The sequence below is a fragment of the Aotus nancymaae genome, unplaced genomic scaffold, assembly GCF_030222135.1.
Source record: "Aotus nancymaae isolate 86718 unplaced genomic scaffold, 86718_ANA_hifiasm-v0.15.2.pri h1tg000007l, whole genome shotgun sequence".
Taxonomy (NCBI): Eukaryota; Metazoa; Chordata; class Mammalia; order Primates; family Aotidae; genus Aotus; species Aotus nancymaae.
This window is the reverse complement of record NW_026988418.1, coordinates 46,700,170-46,719,583: the sequence shown is the minus strand read 5'-3', so window position 1 is coordinate 46,719,583 and position 19,414 is coordinate 46,700,170. Positions and strand designations below refer to the sequence as shown.

Sequence of the window (19,414 nt, the reverse complement as noted above, 5' to 3'; positions counted from 1 at the left end):
TGCACATTACTAGCCAATTTTCCCAACACCATTTATTCAACAGGGGATCCTTTCCCCACTGCTTGTTTTTGTCAGGTTTGTCAAAGATTAGATGGTAGTAGATGTGTGGTGTTGAGCCTGAGGCTTCTGTTCTGTTCCATTTGTCTATGTCTCTGTTTTGGTACCAGTATTATGCTGTTTTGATTACTGTTGCCTTGTAGTATAGTTTGAAGTGCGGCAGTGTGATGCTTCCAGCTTTGCTCTTTTTGCTTAGGATTGTCTTGGCTATGTGGGCTCTTTTTGGTTCCATATAAAGTTTAAAGTGATTTTTTCCAGTTCTGTGAGGAAGGTCATTGGTAGTTTGAGGGGGATAGTGTTGAATCTATAAATTACTTTGGGCAATATGGCCATTTTCATGATATTAATTCTTCCTAACCATGAGCATGGAATGTTTTACCATCTGTTTGTGTCCTCTCTTATTTCCTTGAGCAGTGGTTTGTAGTTCTTTTTGAAGAGGTCCTTTACCTCCTTTGTTAGTTGTATTCCTAGGTATTTTATTCTCTTTGTAGCAATTGTGAATGGGAACTCACTCTTGATTTTGCTCTCTGTTTGTCTGTTATTGGTGTATAGGAATGCTTGTGATTTCTGCACATAGATTTTGTATCCTGAGACTTTGCTGAAGTTGCTTATCAGCTTAAGGAGATTTTGGGCTGAGATGTTGGGGTCTTCTAAATATACAATCATGTTGTCTGCAAATAGAGATAATTTGACTTCTCCTTTCCTAATTTGAATACCCTTTATTTCTTTTTCTTGCCTGATTGTTCTGGCTATAACTTCTAATACTATATTGAATAGGAGTGATGAGAGAGGGTATCCTTGTCCAGTGCCAGATTTCAAAGGGAATGCTTCCAGTTTTTGCCCATTCAGTATGATATTGGCAGTGGGTTGGTCATAAATAGCTTTTATTATTTTGTGATACATTCCATTGATACCCAGTTTATTGAGGGTTTTTAGCATAAAGGGCTGCTGAATTTTGTTGAAGGCCTTCTCTGCATCGAGATAATCATTTGGTTTTTGTCTTTGGTTCTATTTATGTGATGGATTATGTTTATAGACTTGCGTATGTTCAACCAGCCTTGCATCCCTGGGATGAAGCCTACTTGATGGTGAGGGATAAGCTTTATGATGTGCTGTTGCAATCAGTTTACCAGTATTTTATTGAAGATTTTTGCATCTATGTTCATCATGGTTATTGGCCTGAAGTTTTCTTTTTAACCATTTGTAAGTGTATAATTCAGTGACATTAAGTACTTCACATTGTTGCACAACTGTTACCACCATCCATCTCCAGAACTCTTTTCATCCTGCAAAGGTGAAACTGTACCCATTAAACACCTACTCCCCATTCCTCCCTCTCCCTAGTCCCTGGAAACCATCACTATATTTGTGTCTTTATGAATTTGAGTGTCCTACTCTTGGTATCTCATAAGAGTGGAATCATATGTATTTGTCCCCTTGTTACTGGCTTAAAGTAACTGGCATAATGTTTTCAAGTTCTCGATGTTGTAGCATATGTCAGAATTTCCTTCTTTTTAAGGCCGAATAACATTCCATTGTATGTGTAGAATAGGACATTTTTTGTCAACACATTCATAAAAGCTAGCTCAAGCCTGACATTCTATTTGAAGCCTTTGCTGAGGCAAAATGGTTTACTTACTCCTTTGTGGTATCATCATACCTCCCCCCGACATTTCAAATAGTACTCATCATACCCTATGTATTTGTTTATATGCCATTGCCCTCACTGCCTTTAGTTGGTCAGGTCCTTGAGGGTAATGGCCCTGTCTGGTTCTCTTTGTATACCCAGGGCCATATCTAGAACTAACAAATAGGCAGTACTAAATAAAATTTGGGTTGAATGACAATGGTAGGGGGAGGGCATTCCATTCAACTACTTGTAGAAAGATAAGGAAGTGAGACATAGCAAAACAAGTTCATAGAACTTTTGGTGGTTCCACATTCCTGGAGTATAGAGCATGTGAAGCAAGTGATTAGAGAAATCCCTTGGATGAAATTATAGGGTAAAAAGTAGTGGAAAAGACTCAAGAATGTGGTATACTAAAATGCTTAGGTCAATATATGGATACAGTTGAAAGAAAAACGCTAAGTAAAACACTAAGTGAATAGTGATCTTTTTGGTCTTTGGTTAAATTTTTATTCTGGTCTGCGATATAAGAACTGAGAGTTATTAGTGCTGATTTATGCCTGTGAATATTCATAGAAATGCAAATAGTTTTTAGAATGACAATATTCCTGAAAGTCTGAATGGGGGAACATTCCTTTATAGAAAAAATGTCTCAGGGTAGTTGACTTTGTTTTTTAATGTGTCTGAAGGAACTTCTATGTCCTTATTTTTGTTGTTATTCTTTGTGTGTGTTCAAACTGTTTATATATCAATATCCTCGTCTATGAGTGCTTTGTTTGGTGTAGATATGTATTTAGATCTATGTTTATTTCTTTTACAGAATACTTATCATAATATCTTTCTTTATTTTCCCTTCCTCTTAGTTTTTCATTCCCATTTTTTGCTTCCTCTAGTTTTTTCCCTTATGGATTGTTTGGTCTTTGTTCCTCTCTATTCTTCTTTTCATTTCTATTTACCTTTCCTCTCTTCTTTTTCTTTTAAACTGAATTCTATATAGGAATGATCACTCTAGTTAAAATGGAAAAATTTTTATCCATTTTAAATGGCTATATGATAATAAATTCCTTGATACATGATAGGATGATAAAATGATTGTTCTAGATATAATAAAATGAAAAAATCAAAAGTTAAAGAGTTACCTCAACCATGGCATTTCCTTTACCTTTAATTAGGGAAACTCAGAGCCAAATTTGTATTCATCATTGAAAGTGCCAGTGGAATTACTGAAATCAGAAGTCTTGGTGTCATTGCAAATTCCTCTCTCTTATTCTTCGTATTGAATTAGTCACCAGAGCAGATCCATTCTTCCTCCAAAATATTATTCTAAACTTACCCTTTTTCTCTAATCCCTTTGCTGCTCCCCTCTTCCAAGCCCTCATATTTTATATTTGTTAATGAAATAACATCTCATCTTAACTTCCTGCTTTTTTCTCATTTACTTCTAAGCCACCATATATACTGCCAAGAGCATAATCTTTAACACATACAGACATAATTATGCCCCTCTCTTTTAAAAATATATATTTTCCTTCATTGTTTACACTTAAATTTGAGGCTCAATAACTTAGTATTCAAGCCCATGTGAGAAGCTGAGTTTCTTGTATTCACCCAGAGCTCCACTAATCCAGAATGACTTACAGTTTTCTGGATGCGTTTATTTATTTTCTCAAATTATTCCTTTTACTTGACCACATGTTGACCTCTTGCCACTCAAGCCCGAATGTTGTCATGAAAGAGAATAGATCAGTTTCCTAACATTCCTGCAAGGTCAAGTTGTGAAGATAATACATACTTGAGGCAAAAGAACATTCTTTATCATTTATGGCCTTGGACATATATTCTTAATGCAATCTCCTTATGAATTAAATGAGGCAATATGTAAATGTAAGCACTTCTCTTACCTCTGCACTAGAAGCTAGCAAATGGACTTCTTGTCTCCTTTCCTTTGGTTTACACTCTTATCTGGGCCCTACCAGCCTAATGACAATAGATGCATGGAAATGTAAACTTAAGAATAGAACTCTTTGTTTTTTGTTTTTTTTTCCCCTAAAGGTGAGGTCAGAATTGGCCTTGCTTTTCCTTTTTTCTTGAAGTACACCCTCTTCCTTCTAGATCTTTCAGCGATGGTATGGTAGAGTTTAAGTTGGAGGGGTTGGGGAGAAAAATTCTCAGGCTTGTATTATTTCACTAGCTACATGGCAGGGAAGAGAGAGAAAATGGTTTAGAGGAAATAATCCCACAACAAGACTTTTCTTTGAAAATCAGAGTGTTATAAGTAAATTTTTATAATTGAGTAAAAAATGGGAAGGACTTTGCAGACGTTTTCAAATAAGTAATGATTGTTAGGCTTGGATTTCAGTCAGAAATGAAAACGTATTAAAGAGTGGTCAATATAAATGGAATTGGTTTAAGAAGGAGAAGAGAACCTTTGCTTATTAAGTAGCTGTTAATGTTACCACAAATTAATCTTTATAAGAACTCAAGGAGGAAACGTTATTGCTGATATTTTAGGTGGGGAACCGATCTCCAAACTAGGCAGTTAATTGACCAGTCCAAATTTGTATATTGGTAAATTGTTGGGGTGAAATGTGAAACTAGGTCTCTCTGATCTTCTAAAACATGCATTGTTAACCATTATGTCTCTTTTATCTTCAGAACTTCTGTTTACCATATCTATTACCAGAGTGCCATATTTGAGGTATGGTTAGATGAATATAATGTTAAGTGAATATATAAATTTAATAAGCATTGGTTTGTAGCTTCAATATGTTTTCTGTTCTGCAAATTCTCCTCACAGGGATAAGATCAGAACTTGTTTGAATTCTAAAATATAGACTTATATTTTATATTTTAGGACTAGTGACAAAAGGAGAAACTTGGCCAAACAAAAAGCTGAGGCTCAAAGGAGGCTCTATGGTCAAAATTCAATTAAAAGGCTCTTACCAGGCTCCTCAGACTGGGAACAGCAAAGACACCAGTTGGAGAGGCGGAAAGAAGAGTTGGTATGAAAGTTTTAAGAAATTACCCACAATTTAAATTGCATGATTCACTTGTTAGGTTTTATTTGTAAAATTTTTCTCATTTCCAGAAAGAGAGACTTGCTCAAGTACGAAAGCAGATCTCACGAGAAGAACATGAAAATCGACATATGGGGAACTATAGGTAACTGTGCTGCTATTTTTATATAGATTGAAAAAATGAAGTATCAAAGCAATGATTCTTCATGTTTTAATCTTGTGTGCTTATTTTAAGCATTGTTCTTTCATTCCAGTCAGGTGCTTTTTGCTTACTATTTTTCAAGAAAAAAAGGTAGTCAGCAAGGAGATGGTTCAGCCTTGACAGCACTCCTGCTAGCCAGCTCTGGGTGGTTGTAGGAGGTGTTTTTAACCTGCTGTTATCCTGTGACTTTATTTAGTTATAGTGCTGTGTTTTACAAAAAATCAGAATTCAGGTCTCTTTGTATTATTCCTGCCAATCCATAGTGCTTACTGCACTTTTTCAGGAACCAGGCAAATAATGAAAATGTTTGAAGAAGTTAGGTATGAGACAGTGGAGAGGGATGTGGGCTGTGCTAAGCTGGAACTCTTCTATAATATCACCCTTGACAGGATCAACCCCCTCCCTCCCACCCAACTCATTTTGTTCTTGGAAAGATTGCCCACTTTCCAACTTTTGACATTGCCTGAGCAGGATAAAGGAATGTGTGAGGGCTTTCTTGCGCTCATGGTAAGACGTTCTTTCATGGCCTTAACACCATCAACAGTAGTAATGAGAACACCCACTTACTCTACCTCTACCCACTTCTCTCTACTAGAGAGACAAATTTTATCACTACAAGAGATCATCAGAACCAGTGCCTACATCTTTGTATGCTTCAGTAACCACACTAAGGATAAAACTTCTGCAGTATCCCTTATTATCTGAACACTCTCCTATAAAGTTCAGTATTTCTTCAATTTGCCCAGTCACCATTCTTCTCCAACCATTTCCCCCAAACTAAACCCTTATACTGTACTTTCTAGAACTGTATTGTTTAATGCTAATTCTCTAGATAAACTTTACTTGTGGATTTGTGCCACTATTAATGATTATAGAATGAAAACCTTCATAAAGTTCTAAAAATACTCTTGTACAATCATTAAAGTTTTGAAATAATTTCATTAAATAGTGTCCAGTCAGCAAATACTCATATTAGAAAGTTACTAAGTGAAACTATTAGGCCAATTATCAGTTTTCTGTCTGGAGGTTTAATATTTAATATTATTTTACACTAATCAGTATAGAAATGCTTATACCTGGCAATGTGACTAGTATAGAATAGGAGGTCAAGGATTATCTGTGTAGTTTATCTTAACTATTGAGCTATGACTGCTTCTTTTTAAAAAATTGGTTTATCTGATTTTGCTGTAGACGAATTTATCCTCCTGAAGATAAAACACTACTTGAAAAGTATGAAAATTTGTTAGCTGTTGCCTTTCAGACCTTTCTTTCAGGAAGAGCAGCTTCATTCCAGCGAGAGCTGAATAATCCTTTGAAAAGGATGAAGGTAAGCTAATGTTTACATGGAGAAAAAAGAATAAAACTAAGCAATATGTCTTTACAGACAAGCCACCTTTCCAACATATGAAAACATTTTACTTTTAAGATATGCTTTCCTCAAGCTTTTCATTTTAACACTTAGTAACATTTCATGATGAACCAACTTATTTCATAAATAAGGTATCTACCAAGACAAATTATGTTGTAATATCACTATAATAACATGTCTTATTACATAGATGTATATATGTAACTGGATAAAGAAACCCATGGAATTAACCTAGTGGTTTGTAGCATTCTTGTTTTTTGATTATAACAAACATTATGTAGTATTTTTTTCTTGATACATGATAGGTCTGGCATATGAGAGGAAGTAAATGAAACACACACACACACACACACACACACACAGACACACACACAGTCTAATCTGTACACCTTAGTAAAATGTCCATCAGTTTTCTATTACAGCATGACAAACCACTTCATTTATTTGCTCATTACTCTGCAATCTTTGCTGGGCACAGTTGAGTGGTTCTTCTGCTGGTCTTCCTTGGAGTGAATCATATGGTATCATATATTTGAATGCCCAAATTGGGCTAGAAATCCAGGGTAGCTGCACTCACATGTCTGGTGTGTCAGATAAGATAGTTGGAACATCTGGGAGCTGGCTGGTATCTCTTTCTCCCTACATAGTCTCTCAGCAGGGTAGTCAGTCCTCTCAATATAGTAGCTCATAATTCTAAAAGGGAGGATTTCAAGAAGATTCTTTATATCCTAGTAGCTCTATTTTAGACCTGATCTCTGCCTACCTATGTCCAGACTTGACAAATGATCCCAAAGAAGAGAGTGGCCACTCATCTCTACTGTAGGAAGAACTTGCACCTCTTTGGAATTTAGTTTTTTTACATTACTTCCTACAGCTTTCTGGTGTTTTAGAAAATATGATTGTTTAGTTTATCTGGCTTTTTCTGGCTGTTATGATAAAAGTATTATCTGTAATATTTCTCCTAAACAGAAGCAGAACTCCTTAAGTTTCTTTTTAACTGTATTGTACTGCTATCCGTGTAATTCTTTGTAGGATAATTATTTAATAAAAAATGTGTCATAAGAATCTTTTGGTATTTCAATAGCTAAATTTTCTTAGATTGGGACAAAGAGTAACTTATTTTACACATTTCTACTGCACAGTGAGATTTTGAGTTTCTTCTGAAACCTTTTCTAGAACACTTTCTTAAATAACTCAGTGATACAGTTGATTATACCTCTTTCAGTGTAGCTTTTATACTCATATTTTTCTGGCTTGCTCAATATCCACTGGGGTATATGTTTTTACAAAATTTCCTTTTGATTCAGAATATGACTCTAGAAGAACACAAGAAAAGTATTAGGGCACTTGTGGCTTTGTGCCACCTTTGATGACTAGAGAATGAAAACCTTTATAAAGTTCTAAAAATACTTTCGTGCGATCAGTAAAATTTTGAAAGCATTTCATTAAATAGTACCCAGTCAGCAAAATACTCACATTAGAATGTTTCTAAGTGAAACTATTAGTCCAATAATCAGTTTTCTGTCTGGAGGTTTAATATTATTTTGCACTAATCTGTATAGAAATGATTGATAAACTTGTAATCTGGAAGTTAGCATGAACTTTCCAGAAATTTTAGTGTCCAATGTGGTAATTTATGGAAGTATTATACTCTAAAATTTTAATACTATACTGTACTATAAATATACATTTGTTTATGATAATACAGAATAGATTTTGGCTATGCATTAATTGTAATGCCAGATTTTAGTGAAAGTTTCAAGAGAATTTTCCATGACTCTTTAATATTTCTCCTTTGATCTCAGCAATCTTCACTAAATAATTTCAGGAATTCTTACTGTGCATTATTTTGTGGAGATAAATCAACTTGAAAAAATTCTAGAGTCCATTAGTAATTGTAATTTTAATTAGAATATTTTTTGAAGGAGGAAGATATTTTGGATCTTCTGGAGCAATGTGAAATTGATGATGAAAAGTTGATGGGAAAAACTACCAAGGCTCGAGGACCAAAGGTGCCGTATATCTCCGCCTTCCTTAGTTATCAAAGTAGATGCTACTAGCCCTTGATACTTCTCACTATACGAATGACTGGTGCTGCTTTAAAGGAACCATAGGGACTATGTGCCCAGTGCAGGTAGAGTTGGAAAGAAGATGATGTCTTATACTCAGGAGTTTTGTTTTGTTAGTTTCATTCATCATTTTGGTTATTTTCCTGATGTCAGTGAAAATACTGTGAGTCAAGGCCAAAAGGGACGCAGAGCTAGTACTCTTATCTAAGCTAAGTATTATGTTTGCCTCATACTCATACCTCTAGATAGATAATTATCAAATAAATGGGTAGCGTTATAAATAAGGCAAATCATGAATCTAGAGACCCTTACTAGGAGCCTCATCTTTTGCTGACCTAGCAACGTTGATTTTATTTTAGTTAAAATAGGTGTAGTTCCTAGAAATAAGTAGAAAGCTGTCATGTAGATGACATCTACATGTTCTTTTTTTTTTTTTTAGATACAGTTCTCACTCTGTCACCCAGGTTAAAGTCCAGTGGTGTGTTCATACCTCACTACAGCCTCACACTCCTGGGCTCAAGTGATCCTTCTGCCTCAGCCTTTCTGAGTAGCTGGGACTACAGGCATATACCACCATGCCTGGCTAATTAAAAAAAAAAAATCTTTTTTTTTTTTGTAGAGGTAGTGTTTTGCTGTGTTGCCAAGCCTGGTCTTGAACTCCTGGTTTCTGGCGATTCTCCTGCCTCTGTCTACCAAAGTGCTAAGATTATAGGCGTGAGCCACTGCTTCCAGTGTTATTCTTCTGATATATGTCAAAGTTCTTCCTAGTAGAGTAGGAGAGAGTTTGATTTGAATAATCTTGGAATTTTTATTTTATTTTATTCCATTTATATTTCAGAATTACTATACTATCTCTGTGTCCTTAGACACCTCATGTTCTTTCATATTTTCATGCTTCTGAAATGCCTTCCTACTAAAAAAAAATCATTGACTTGTTGTTTGATTAGAGGCTCTTTCCTATTTCAGCTGAACTGCTGTTGCCTGTGTGAAACCTTCCCTCATTTCCCCGGTTAGACTTAGACCTTTCCTTCTCTCCTCCTGCTGTTTCATAAATAACACTTTTATAGAGCAGTTGTGACAAGTAATTATTTGCACATTTGCCTAAGTATGAAGTTGTAAGTTCCTTGAGGGTAGCAAGTAGATTTTCATCTTTGCATCTCTAGAACCTATCCAGTGTCTGACACACAGTAAGTTTTGAAAATCGATTAGTTCATTTTGTTAAATATATGCATAAGAATCTCATTGGCTAGTAGAAGAGCAGACAGGTAAATAAAAAAATGGGATAATGTGGCAAGTACTGTAATAAAGGGAGTGTAAAGTACTTCATCAGCATAGACAAGAAAGGGATTGGTAGCATGTGGATAGCTTCAGAAAGGTAATGCTATTAGAACTGGACCTTGAAAAATGAGTAGTTCTGTAAGCATTAAGAGAGGTGGAAGAACATTTAGGGTAGACAGAACACTAAAGGCAAAGGCATGAAGTCATGATACTGTATAGGATGTTGTAGAAACATGAAAAGTTTGGTATGACTCAAGTGGAAGGTTCTTGGACAGTGAAATGATACAGGTGAGCCTGGTGAGAGATACTTATCTAGTGGAGATCTTGGATGTCAGAGACTGTTCTGAATTATGTGCTCTATATTGAGGCATTGTGGAATGTGTCATTGATACTTCCTTTGGAAGAAATATATTTTAGAGTATCTGTAAAAGTGAATACTTGCATGAGTCATGGCATCATTTGGGGAAACACTGGAAGTTCCTAAGCTTTGTGTATTAATTATTGCTGTTCAGCAAACCAGACATGAGATGTCCTAGAGGCACAATGTTTCTGGCAGAATGGCAAATGGAGAAGCCTTGAGACAGCTTTATATTGTCTTATATTCTCCTGTGTTTCATTTATATAAGGCTTGTCATCCAAACAAAACTATAACCTCTTGGGAGGAAGAATTCACTTTGTCTAATTTTTTCAGCCCCTTTCATTCTAGGCAAGTTGTGGGAATTAACAATGTATTTGTTGAAATGAAATGAACTAGATATTTCCTGTAGTTGTTAAAGCCAGCTATATTTCGAAGTTGAAGTCTGCATAATCAGTCTGAACTAGAAGCATTTTTATAACTTTTAACTTTATGTTGTTTACCAAGAGTCTAAAGTGAGCCAAACTTCAAAGCAGCCATTCATTTTCAGAGAGACAATATCATACATCAAACATTAATTTCCAGTGTCTTTACTGGTAGAATAATTGGAGATAATAAAAATTAAATAAAACTGGTACTTGTAATAGGAGAAATAACAACTTTTCACTATTTTGAGAATCTAAGAAACATCAACTAGCTACATAAAAATAAATACCACATAAAATATTAGGTTGGTGCAAAAGTAATTGCAGTAAAATAATAGCAATGTTCTTTTTATTAAGTTGGGTGACAGGCATGTGGTTATTTATTCTTTATACATTTATAAATTTTCAACATATGGCCTACTTCATAATAAAATTGGACATAAAAATAGGTGGTATGCTTGTGCCATAACTCAATGCCAGTTTATAAATTCCAGTTTGTAGTAAAGATACTGTGTAGAGTTCGTGTTGCTGTGACTTCTAGTTAATTATTGCTTGAACAGTGTATTGGTCAAAAAGTCCCAAGTGCCTATAAGACACAAAGGTTCAGCTATACGTTTCCCCTTGTGATTCTTTATAGGGTCGAATAAGTCATTATGTAGTCAAGCTCTTTAAGAAAACTTAAAGCTGTTTGCTACATGAAGGAAGGCACTACTAGCAAGCTTGATTGTGCCACTGTTTCTTCTGGGTATGCTAAACTTCTGAGGAAACAACCTTCCTCTAGAATTCGTGTTCCTTAAGACTGTCAAAATGTTTGATGATTATATTACTGGTAAATATTTTTATGCATATCTCTTTGAACATTGTCAGTACTTAGTAAATATTAGACCATCAGAAGGAGCACATACTTTTAAACGCAAGTTGGTACCTTAGTGAATTAAACTACTTTGCTGCTTTGATTATTTTTCATCCTTTGCAAAGGCTATAAATTTAAGAAGATCATGTTTTTTGGCTTACTGTGTATTCCAGGCACTTCATGAAATGCCATTTCTCTCTTTATCTTTTATTCTACACTGTTACACTAGAGGGTATACCTACTTTCAGTGAAATCCCATGCTATCCAGGGATTTCATTATAGTGTATGCTAACATCAAAACATTTTTGTTTGATTTAACAGAGAACAAGTAACTAGTATACAACTGAAGGAACCTCTCCCATCAGGAATAGGAGGCATATGGTGTGTGTAATAAATAGTTTCTTAAAATGACTGAGTTATAAAACTCTTGTTCTTGGTTATGCACATTCTTTCTGAAGCGAAGCTGTCCCATGTCCCTTTTCTTCCATTCCTTCAGCTGGCATCATTGGAAACACATTGATTGGGAGGACTAGAAACAAGTGATTCTAATAGGGATAGTGGCACATGACAGCATGGCATTTTCAATCTTTACAGATTTTCCCTTCTATCTTAGAGGAATTTGTCCTTCCTCCATGAAAATTTAGCCATACTGACCTTCATATTATATTATTAATTTTTAAAATGTAGCATGGGCAGTGAGAAGTTTCGTCAGTCTATTATGGCCAGAACCTATGTGTCAGAGTTAGGAATACTCTGAGAAAAGACATCAGTTGTTCCTGACCAGTTTAGAAAGTGGACAATTAACTAAATTAACTAAAAATTTTATTTTTATAAATATCCACAGCCAGTTAGTCATGTAAGGGATACCTAACTTCTTGCTGCACATTATCTGAGTGGATAGGCTAACAGGCAATGTTTTGGTATGTGGCTTTATTTATAAAGTGGTTTCTCTGGCTCCTGCTTTCTTTTTTTTTTTTTTTTTTGAGATTTTCTGCCATTTATTTCCAATGTAATATGTTGTACTCAAAGAAGTTGCTTTATGGCTTTCTTATTCTCTTTATCCTTCTTGCCCCTCTTTCTCCTCCCCCGACCCTGGCCCCACAGATGCGCTTGCACGTGCTCACGCACACACATTTATTGAGTGACTCTGAACGTTAATGATACGGCAAAGGTGTATCTCTGAGTCTTGATGAGTAATTTCTGTTTTGGAATGAAGAAAAGCTGATTATGTTTCTGATTTTTATATTTTTATCTCAAATCTTTTCCCTTTATTTTGTTATTCTTTGTTTACAGATACTCTGACCCTTTATTCCAATCATGTAGGAACAGCACATTCCTCATCATGACTATGTCATTTAAGAAATAATATTTTGCAGAAACAGAACAATCAATGCATAGCACTGTAGGCTAAGCAGCATGGCAGTGGGAGCATTTGGGGAGATTCTCAACCTTCAGTAAAAAGCAGCAAGGATAAGGGGGAAATTAGAAATAGTAACTAATCATATCAATAAGCCTTTTTAAAGAATTCTTAAAAAAATAACACATTTCCCTCTTTTTAGCCTCTCTGTTCTATGCCTGAGAGTACTGAGATAATGAAAAGACAGAAGTACGGCAGCAGTGACAGCAGTTATGATAGTAGCAGCAGCTCTTCAGAATCTGACGAAAATGAAAAAGAAGAGTACCAAAATAAGAAAAGAGAAAAGCAAGTTACATATAATCTTAAACCCTCCAACCACTACAAATTAATTCAGCAACCCAGTAAGTCAATTTCTTCTAATTTAGATGTTATATCAAGAATTATGGAACTGAAATTATTAAACTCAATAAAAGGTCCTTGGGCCAAATGAACCCTGTTGTGTGTGAGAAGACCGGGATTCCATCTTACTTCCTTTCCCTAACCAGACTCAGGCACATCCCTTAATCCCTTTTAAGATCTGCAAATAGAAAACGAAAGGGCTGAATTAAGATTCTATTCTTCTATATTTCATCGTTTTTGTTAGGTGCCAGATTTTTGCCTGGGTTTTGTAAAATGTGCCTCATGGTTAATCTGATGATTACATGTCTTTTAAGCCAATATATTCTCTCTCATTTAATTTCTACCTCTCTGCTTTTTTCACCCACTTTGTTTTATACTGTCACTTATTATATATATATATGTGTGTGTGTGTGTATATATATATGTGTGTGTATATATATGTGTGTGTGTGTATATATATATATAAAGTATGTGTCTCGCTAGGCATTTTACTTGAATGATTCTGTAAGTCACATAATTGTGAAATAGTTGAAGTTTTGTTCCCTCCTATTTTCATCACAGGTGAACACTTAAGTCAGGGCTTATGATGTGTAGGAAGTACTTAGGAGAGCAGTCAACCAGCTGCTCCATCTCCTTCCTTTCCTGCTTCCTTTTCTCTCCTTCTGTCTGTATTTCTTTTTACATTCTCTGTGTCTTTCTTTGTCTCATCTTTCATTTATTCTTCAATTCCAAATGTGCAATATTTTGTCTGTGAGTTTTCTTTCATCCCCAAATGTCCAGTGTGGGATTGCTGTTTGCCTAGATTCAACTGGAAAACCCCTTCCTGATGCTGCCTCCAATCCAAGACTTTTCTGAACCCTCGTCTTTCATACTCTATTTGCCTTGTGCTCCACTGTCCTAGGGTTCCATTATGCAGTGAACACAATTGTGAGCCCTTGTTGACCCTCAGCAATGTATTTAATATGTTAACTTCCCTGATAATGTGGTTATTTTAAAACTAGTCTTAAACAGTTATGGCAAAATGCATGAGGAATAAAGAACCAATAGATGAAGGTTTTAGAGGAATGGTTTTTGTTTACACATTATTCTCTAAAGAAACATGCTACTACTTCATATCTTTCATGGTTTCTGTCTTTGGAGGGGAATTAATGTATTGTGTTCTGTTTCATTTATTTATTTACTCATGCATTTAAGAAATGTTTATTGAGCACCAATTACACAGTTTATAAGTTATTTTATCACTTGCTTCCTTTTTTCTTAAGGATTCCTTAAATACTTCCAGTGTGTCTTTGTGTAAGTATGCCTCTGTGTTGGTTTTAGAAGCTGACATTTTTACACCCAAATTTGGTCAGTTTTTAATTCCCTTTCCTATCAGCTGATGTGTACCTCCCTAATGGCATGAACTGATGGGGGATGAGGACAGGTTGGAGAAAAATTTGCTAACATTCCTATAGCGCTGAGATTTTTCTTTTTTCTCAGACCAATAGGTTAACAAAGTGAGACCAGGCAATAGTGCACTAAAATATACAGATTTTTAAAATGTTTTTTAAGTATGAATTTTCATTTTAAATCTAGCCTAACTTAATACATATCTTTTTTATTAGTTATATTTTCTTTTTATATTCACAAGGAATTGTAATAAGTCTTTCACTTTGTTTTATATTCTTTCTTTAATCTTACTAAGAAGCATTTTAACCACAAATCCTACTTGAGTTTTGTCTCCAGAGTGATGCTGATGGTCAAGGACAAAATCTAGATTATGTGTCACATTTCTCTTGTAGATAGTTTGAAAAATTCCAGCTTGTTGCAGCTTCAAAGTATATGCAAGTTGCAATGATTTTTTTTGTGAATTTACTCAAACATCATAGGCATGTCTAGCTACTTAGTTACTCTGTCTGAATTTCTAGCATGTATAGGAAAAAAAAGGAATCTGTAATGATTCGAGACAAAGGAGATTTTACTTCTGCCCAGTGGTCAGGTTATATACAACCAAACCACTACCATAAGTCCTCAAAGGGAGTAGGACTACAGTGCAGTTACTAGCACATGCCTTGGGTATTTTCTTAGTTTAAGTTTGATCTTGGTGCACATTAAATATGTGCAGTTTTTTGTAAAAAAAAAAAAAAAAATTGACCAGTGGTGTGTTCCTCACATGGCCCTTCTCCCCTTCTCTAGAAACATGGAAGCAGTGTCCTTTTGAAAAGTGGTGAGAGTTTCAGGTTAAGAAGGAAGTTAATGTTGGAACAAAGAGAAGGGTTTAAAAAAATCTTTTATAGCTTTAATGAGCATACATTTTTGTACTCTCCAAAATTTAATTTGGAAGTACATCCCTAAATATAAGGTTTATATCTATTCCCTTATAAAGGTTTAAATTTTTTTCAACAGCTAATGAAGAGAAATATTTGGGTATTCAACCTGACTCCATGTGAGTTTTACTACATTATTTAATTAATGAAGATATACTCTCCAAGCATAGAAAGAATATAGAACAGAGGATATATAGATCATATGTGCTGAAAAAAGATAAAAATATTGACAGTATTGAGTGATGATCTATTTCCCTGTGTCAGGAGTAAAAATTTATCTAGAACAGTTGGTTTTCTTTCTTTGATGTTCTTCTTATTATGCACTGGGGAAGATATTTTATGGTTTCCCCTAGATATTTGTTCTGATAACAACCCTTTGGATCCATATGTTTTTTTCTTCACTTAAGTCTTTTACTACTGGAATTTAACCTACTTAAAAGAAATTCTTTACTCTTGTGAATTAGAATACTCTCTGCTCAGTACTACTCTTTATAATAATAGATTCTATATTTAAACTGCATTAGGATAATCCATATATTTTTCTTTTATTTTTTTTATGGGTTCTAAATTCTGTAACTTACCTGTTTAGCCTGCCCACTCTCTATACTCCTTTACAGCCCTCTCTATGAATCTTCATGTAAATTAGTCAATCTCAAACCTATACACAGACTTATAAGTGACCAGTCAAATCCCAAGGGATAGTGGATAGCCTCATGGTATTATAGAAAAAGGGAAGACACTGGGATTAGATAGGGTCAGGATTGAAACCTGAGCTTGACCACTTTCTTGCTGTATGACCTTGAAAAAGTTCTTTCTCTGAGCCTCTGAGCAATGGAGATTCCTACTTCAGAGGGTTTCCATGAGGACTAAGATAAAAGTGTAGTACCTAGCACAGTGCTTGGATTATAGAAGGTGCTCCATAAATGTTAATTTTCCTTTCTTCTGGTTCTTTTATCTCACGTTTCGAGGATAAAACGTTGAAGGATTGTTTATAGTATTATTCCCACAAGAACCATTTTTTATACATCACAAGGGTTCTTCTGCAACAAGTTCACTGTTGTTGAAAAATGTATTCCAAACTCATATTCTCAAGATGATGCCTATGCTTTAACATTTATTGCCAGTCCGCTACCAGCTGCTCTAATCTTTAGTTTATATAAACTGAATATAGTGAAAAACTTATATTAATACTGCTACTGTAGTATCCTTCTTCACCATCTCTGATAGGCTCCATAAGGCGTTCAGTCAGTTGCCCTCGGTCCATCTCTGCTCAGTCACCTTCCAGTGGGGACACCCGCCCATTTTCTGCTCAAGTGATATCCGTGTCACGGCCAACTTCTGCATCTCGGTCACATTCTTTAAACCGTGCTTCCTCCTACATGAGGCATCTGCCTCACAGTCATGATGTCTGCTCTACCAACTCTCAAGTGGTAGGTCATCTGTTTTGCTCTTTTAAGACTACAGGGAGCTCTGTATTCAGAATCTAGGTGGCAAAGGGGATCAGCTGAGAGGAGGACAGACTGAACCTCAGATCCTTTCCATAATTCAACTCATGACCTCTTGGAATTTGGATTGTTCACCTACCTTAGTTTACAATTTAGTATGACTTTTAAAAGGTTCAGACTTCACTCTATCACAGAACTCAAAGATGAACACTAAGAATAGCATTATTTTCCATTTGCTGATATAGTAGGATAACATTATTGAAAATTTCCTGAGTAAATGTGTGGTTTTGCAGTATATTGTGCAGTCTATCTTTATATTTGAGGAAATTTGGAAAATTTTACTTAATGTGACAGTTGATTAATAGGTTAAAAATGATAAATTCTCCTTAGAGCACTTAAGTATAATGCTATTTATAATGTGTTCTATATATTAAATTAACATATAGTGTTCCATAATGTGTTCTGTATATTAAATTAACATAGAGTATTCCATTGTTCGCATGAGTCCCAGAGATTTGGTACGCAGAAAGTAGTGAATGTAGTTTGTAGGAAGGCTGACTTTTAGATGCTCAGATAGCTCTAATTACCTTCACATAGACTAGGGATTTAGTTAATTTGTTTATTTTATATGGATCGTGTTTCCAAAGGGAAGTCAGGAAATATAAGTGCATGAATTTCACTTGGTAACAATGAATTTTTTTTTCTAATCAACAAAAACTGCTTAAGGTATATGTAGTAAATGACACTGACCAGGAAGTCCTTTTTAAGTATTTATATTCTTATTTTAGTACTTTGAGCTAAATAAGTATAACCTTGTAGAAGTGTGAAAGACACTCTTGGGATTTGTATCCATTTAATCCAGAGAATTCACAAATGTAAAAGAAAATTTTCTTCCTTTTTCATTGTTATTGTTTTCAATTAAAAGTGCATCATTTTTACCTAGAAATATCTTTCAGATTATACTGGCACAATGAAATAAGACCCCCTCCAAATATCTGTATTCTTTCAAATTTAAGAGTGAGTCTTTGCGGCAACTGAAAACCAAAGAACAAGAAGATGATCTAACAAGTCAGACCTTATTTGTTCTCAAGGACATGAAGATCCGGTTTCCAGGAAAGTCAGATGCAGAATCAGAACTTCTGATAGAAGATGTGAGTATCTGATGTATCTAAAATGCCAAGGAGCTGGTACCTTTTTATTCTTCTTAAAATATTAAAATTTATTTTCTGAAGGCATTATGCTCAATGACATAGTAAATTTAATTGATGTTCTTTTCAACCTCTACTAGCTTTAGAAAATACAAGGGTTTTTTTTAATTATTACAATTCATGAACAGTGAGATCGGATTATAATCACTGGTATAAAATATCTTGTAGTATGAAGTGCCATTTCAATGATAAATCTGCTTCATCAAGTGAGAATAATTAGTGTTAAATAATTATTGTTCTTAATGATTAAGCAAAGATCATGTTAAACCTGCTTCTATAAAGATTTAGAATGAACTAATATGGAATGGAGTATGATGAAAAGCATGGGGCCTTGAAATAAAATGTCAAGAATATTTGAGTGTGACACTTCAGATGTCACATTTTTGGGGTCAGATTTTAAAATGACTTATGCGGAGTTGTGTGTTTTTCTTGTTACACACACATGTGCACCACCAAGTGGAACATTCTAAAATGGCAAAGGATCCTAAAATTCACATTAAGATCATTGACTTACTTTTAATTTAGAAAGAAGGTCCAAGTTATTGCAGTTATTTTTGATGAAAGAGCATTTCTTTACCTAAGGTTACATTTCTTCATTCAAACATCCTTTTCATTCTTAGATAATAGAACCTTGTTTTTTGGGGGACATGCATATGCATACATATATACACACACACACACATATTTTTTTTTTTCTAGAGGAGAAGGCACCATCTAGTGGCCAGTTTTGGGATAAAAACCACAGCCATGCACTTGGCCTTTTTTTTTGAGACGGAGTTTCACTCTTGTTACCCAGGCTGGAGTGCAATGGCGCGATCTCGGCTCACCGCATCCTCCGCCTCCTGGGTTCAAGCAATTCTCCTGCGTCAGCCTCCCGAGTAGCTGGGATTACAGGCGTGCGCCACCATGCCCAGCTAATTTTTGTATTTTTAGTAGAGACGGAGTTTCACCTTGTTGACCAGGATGGTCTCGATCTCTTGACCTCGTGATCCACCCGCCTCGGCCTCCCAAAGTGCTGGGATTATAGGCATGAGCCACAGCGCCCGGCCCGGCCTTTTTGTTATTTAGCATACATTTTAGACCTGTACTAAAGTAAGTCTGTAGAAACAACAACAACAGCAAAAAACAAACAAAAGAGACTTTCTTGCTGAAAAATACCCACGACTGCAATTTATATTATGTAGTGATGACACAGTCATGAGCAAAGCCCCCAAATATTATGCATTTTGTGTTATATATATTTTTAAAAAGTGAAGATGGTAACTTGTTTGCAAGCTAGCTGCTACTTAAGTTACATCAAAGGAAATGAAAGAAAACATTGAGTGTAAAGTATTGTGCTAGATGTGCTTTTATTTACCTATGTTATCTTATTTGATAAAGTTATTTTCTATGTATAGCCAATGACTTTGTTCCACTTTATTTTATGTATTTCTTAGAGATATTAATA

General features: G+C 35.1%; 1 protein-coding gene across 1 annotated transcript in view; it reads left to right on the top strand.

Annotated features, from left to right (window-relative positions):
• The window catches only part of TTLL7 (tubulin tyrosine ligase like 7), an 85,298-nt gene that overhangs the window by 27,831 nt on the left and 38,053 nt on the right, over positions 1–19,414 (top strand). The window contains exons 10-16 of the mRNA XM_012442692.3: positions 4,539–4,686; positions 4,773–4,846; positions 6,095–6,230; positions 8,198–8,284; positions 12,812–13,010; positions 16,542–16,744; positions 17,776–17,910. Coding sequence (XP_012298115.2) covers positions 4,539–4,686; positions 4,773–4,846; positions 6,095–6,230; positions 8,198–8,284; positions 12,812–13,010; positions 16,542–16,744; positions 17,776–17,910 — 982 coding nt within the window. The remainder of the gene's footprint in view (positions 1–4,538; positions 4,687–4,772; positions 4,847–6,094; positions 6,231–8,197; positions 8,285–12,811; positions 13,011–16,541; positions 16,745–17,775; positions 17,911–19,414) is intronic.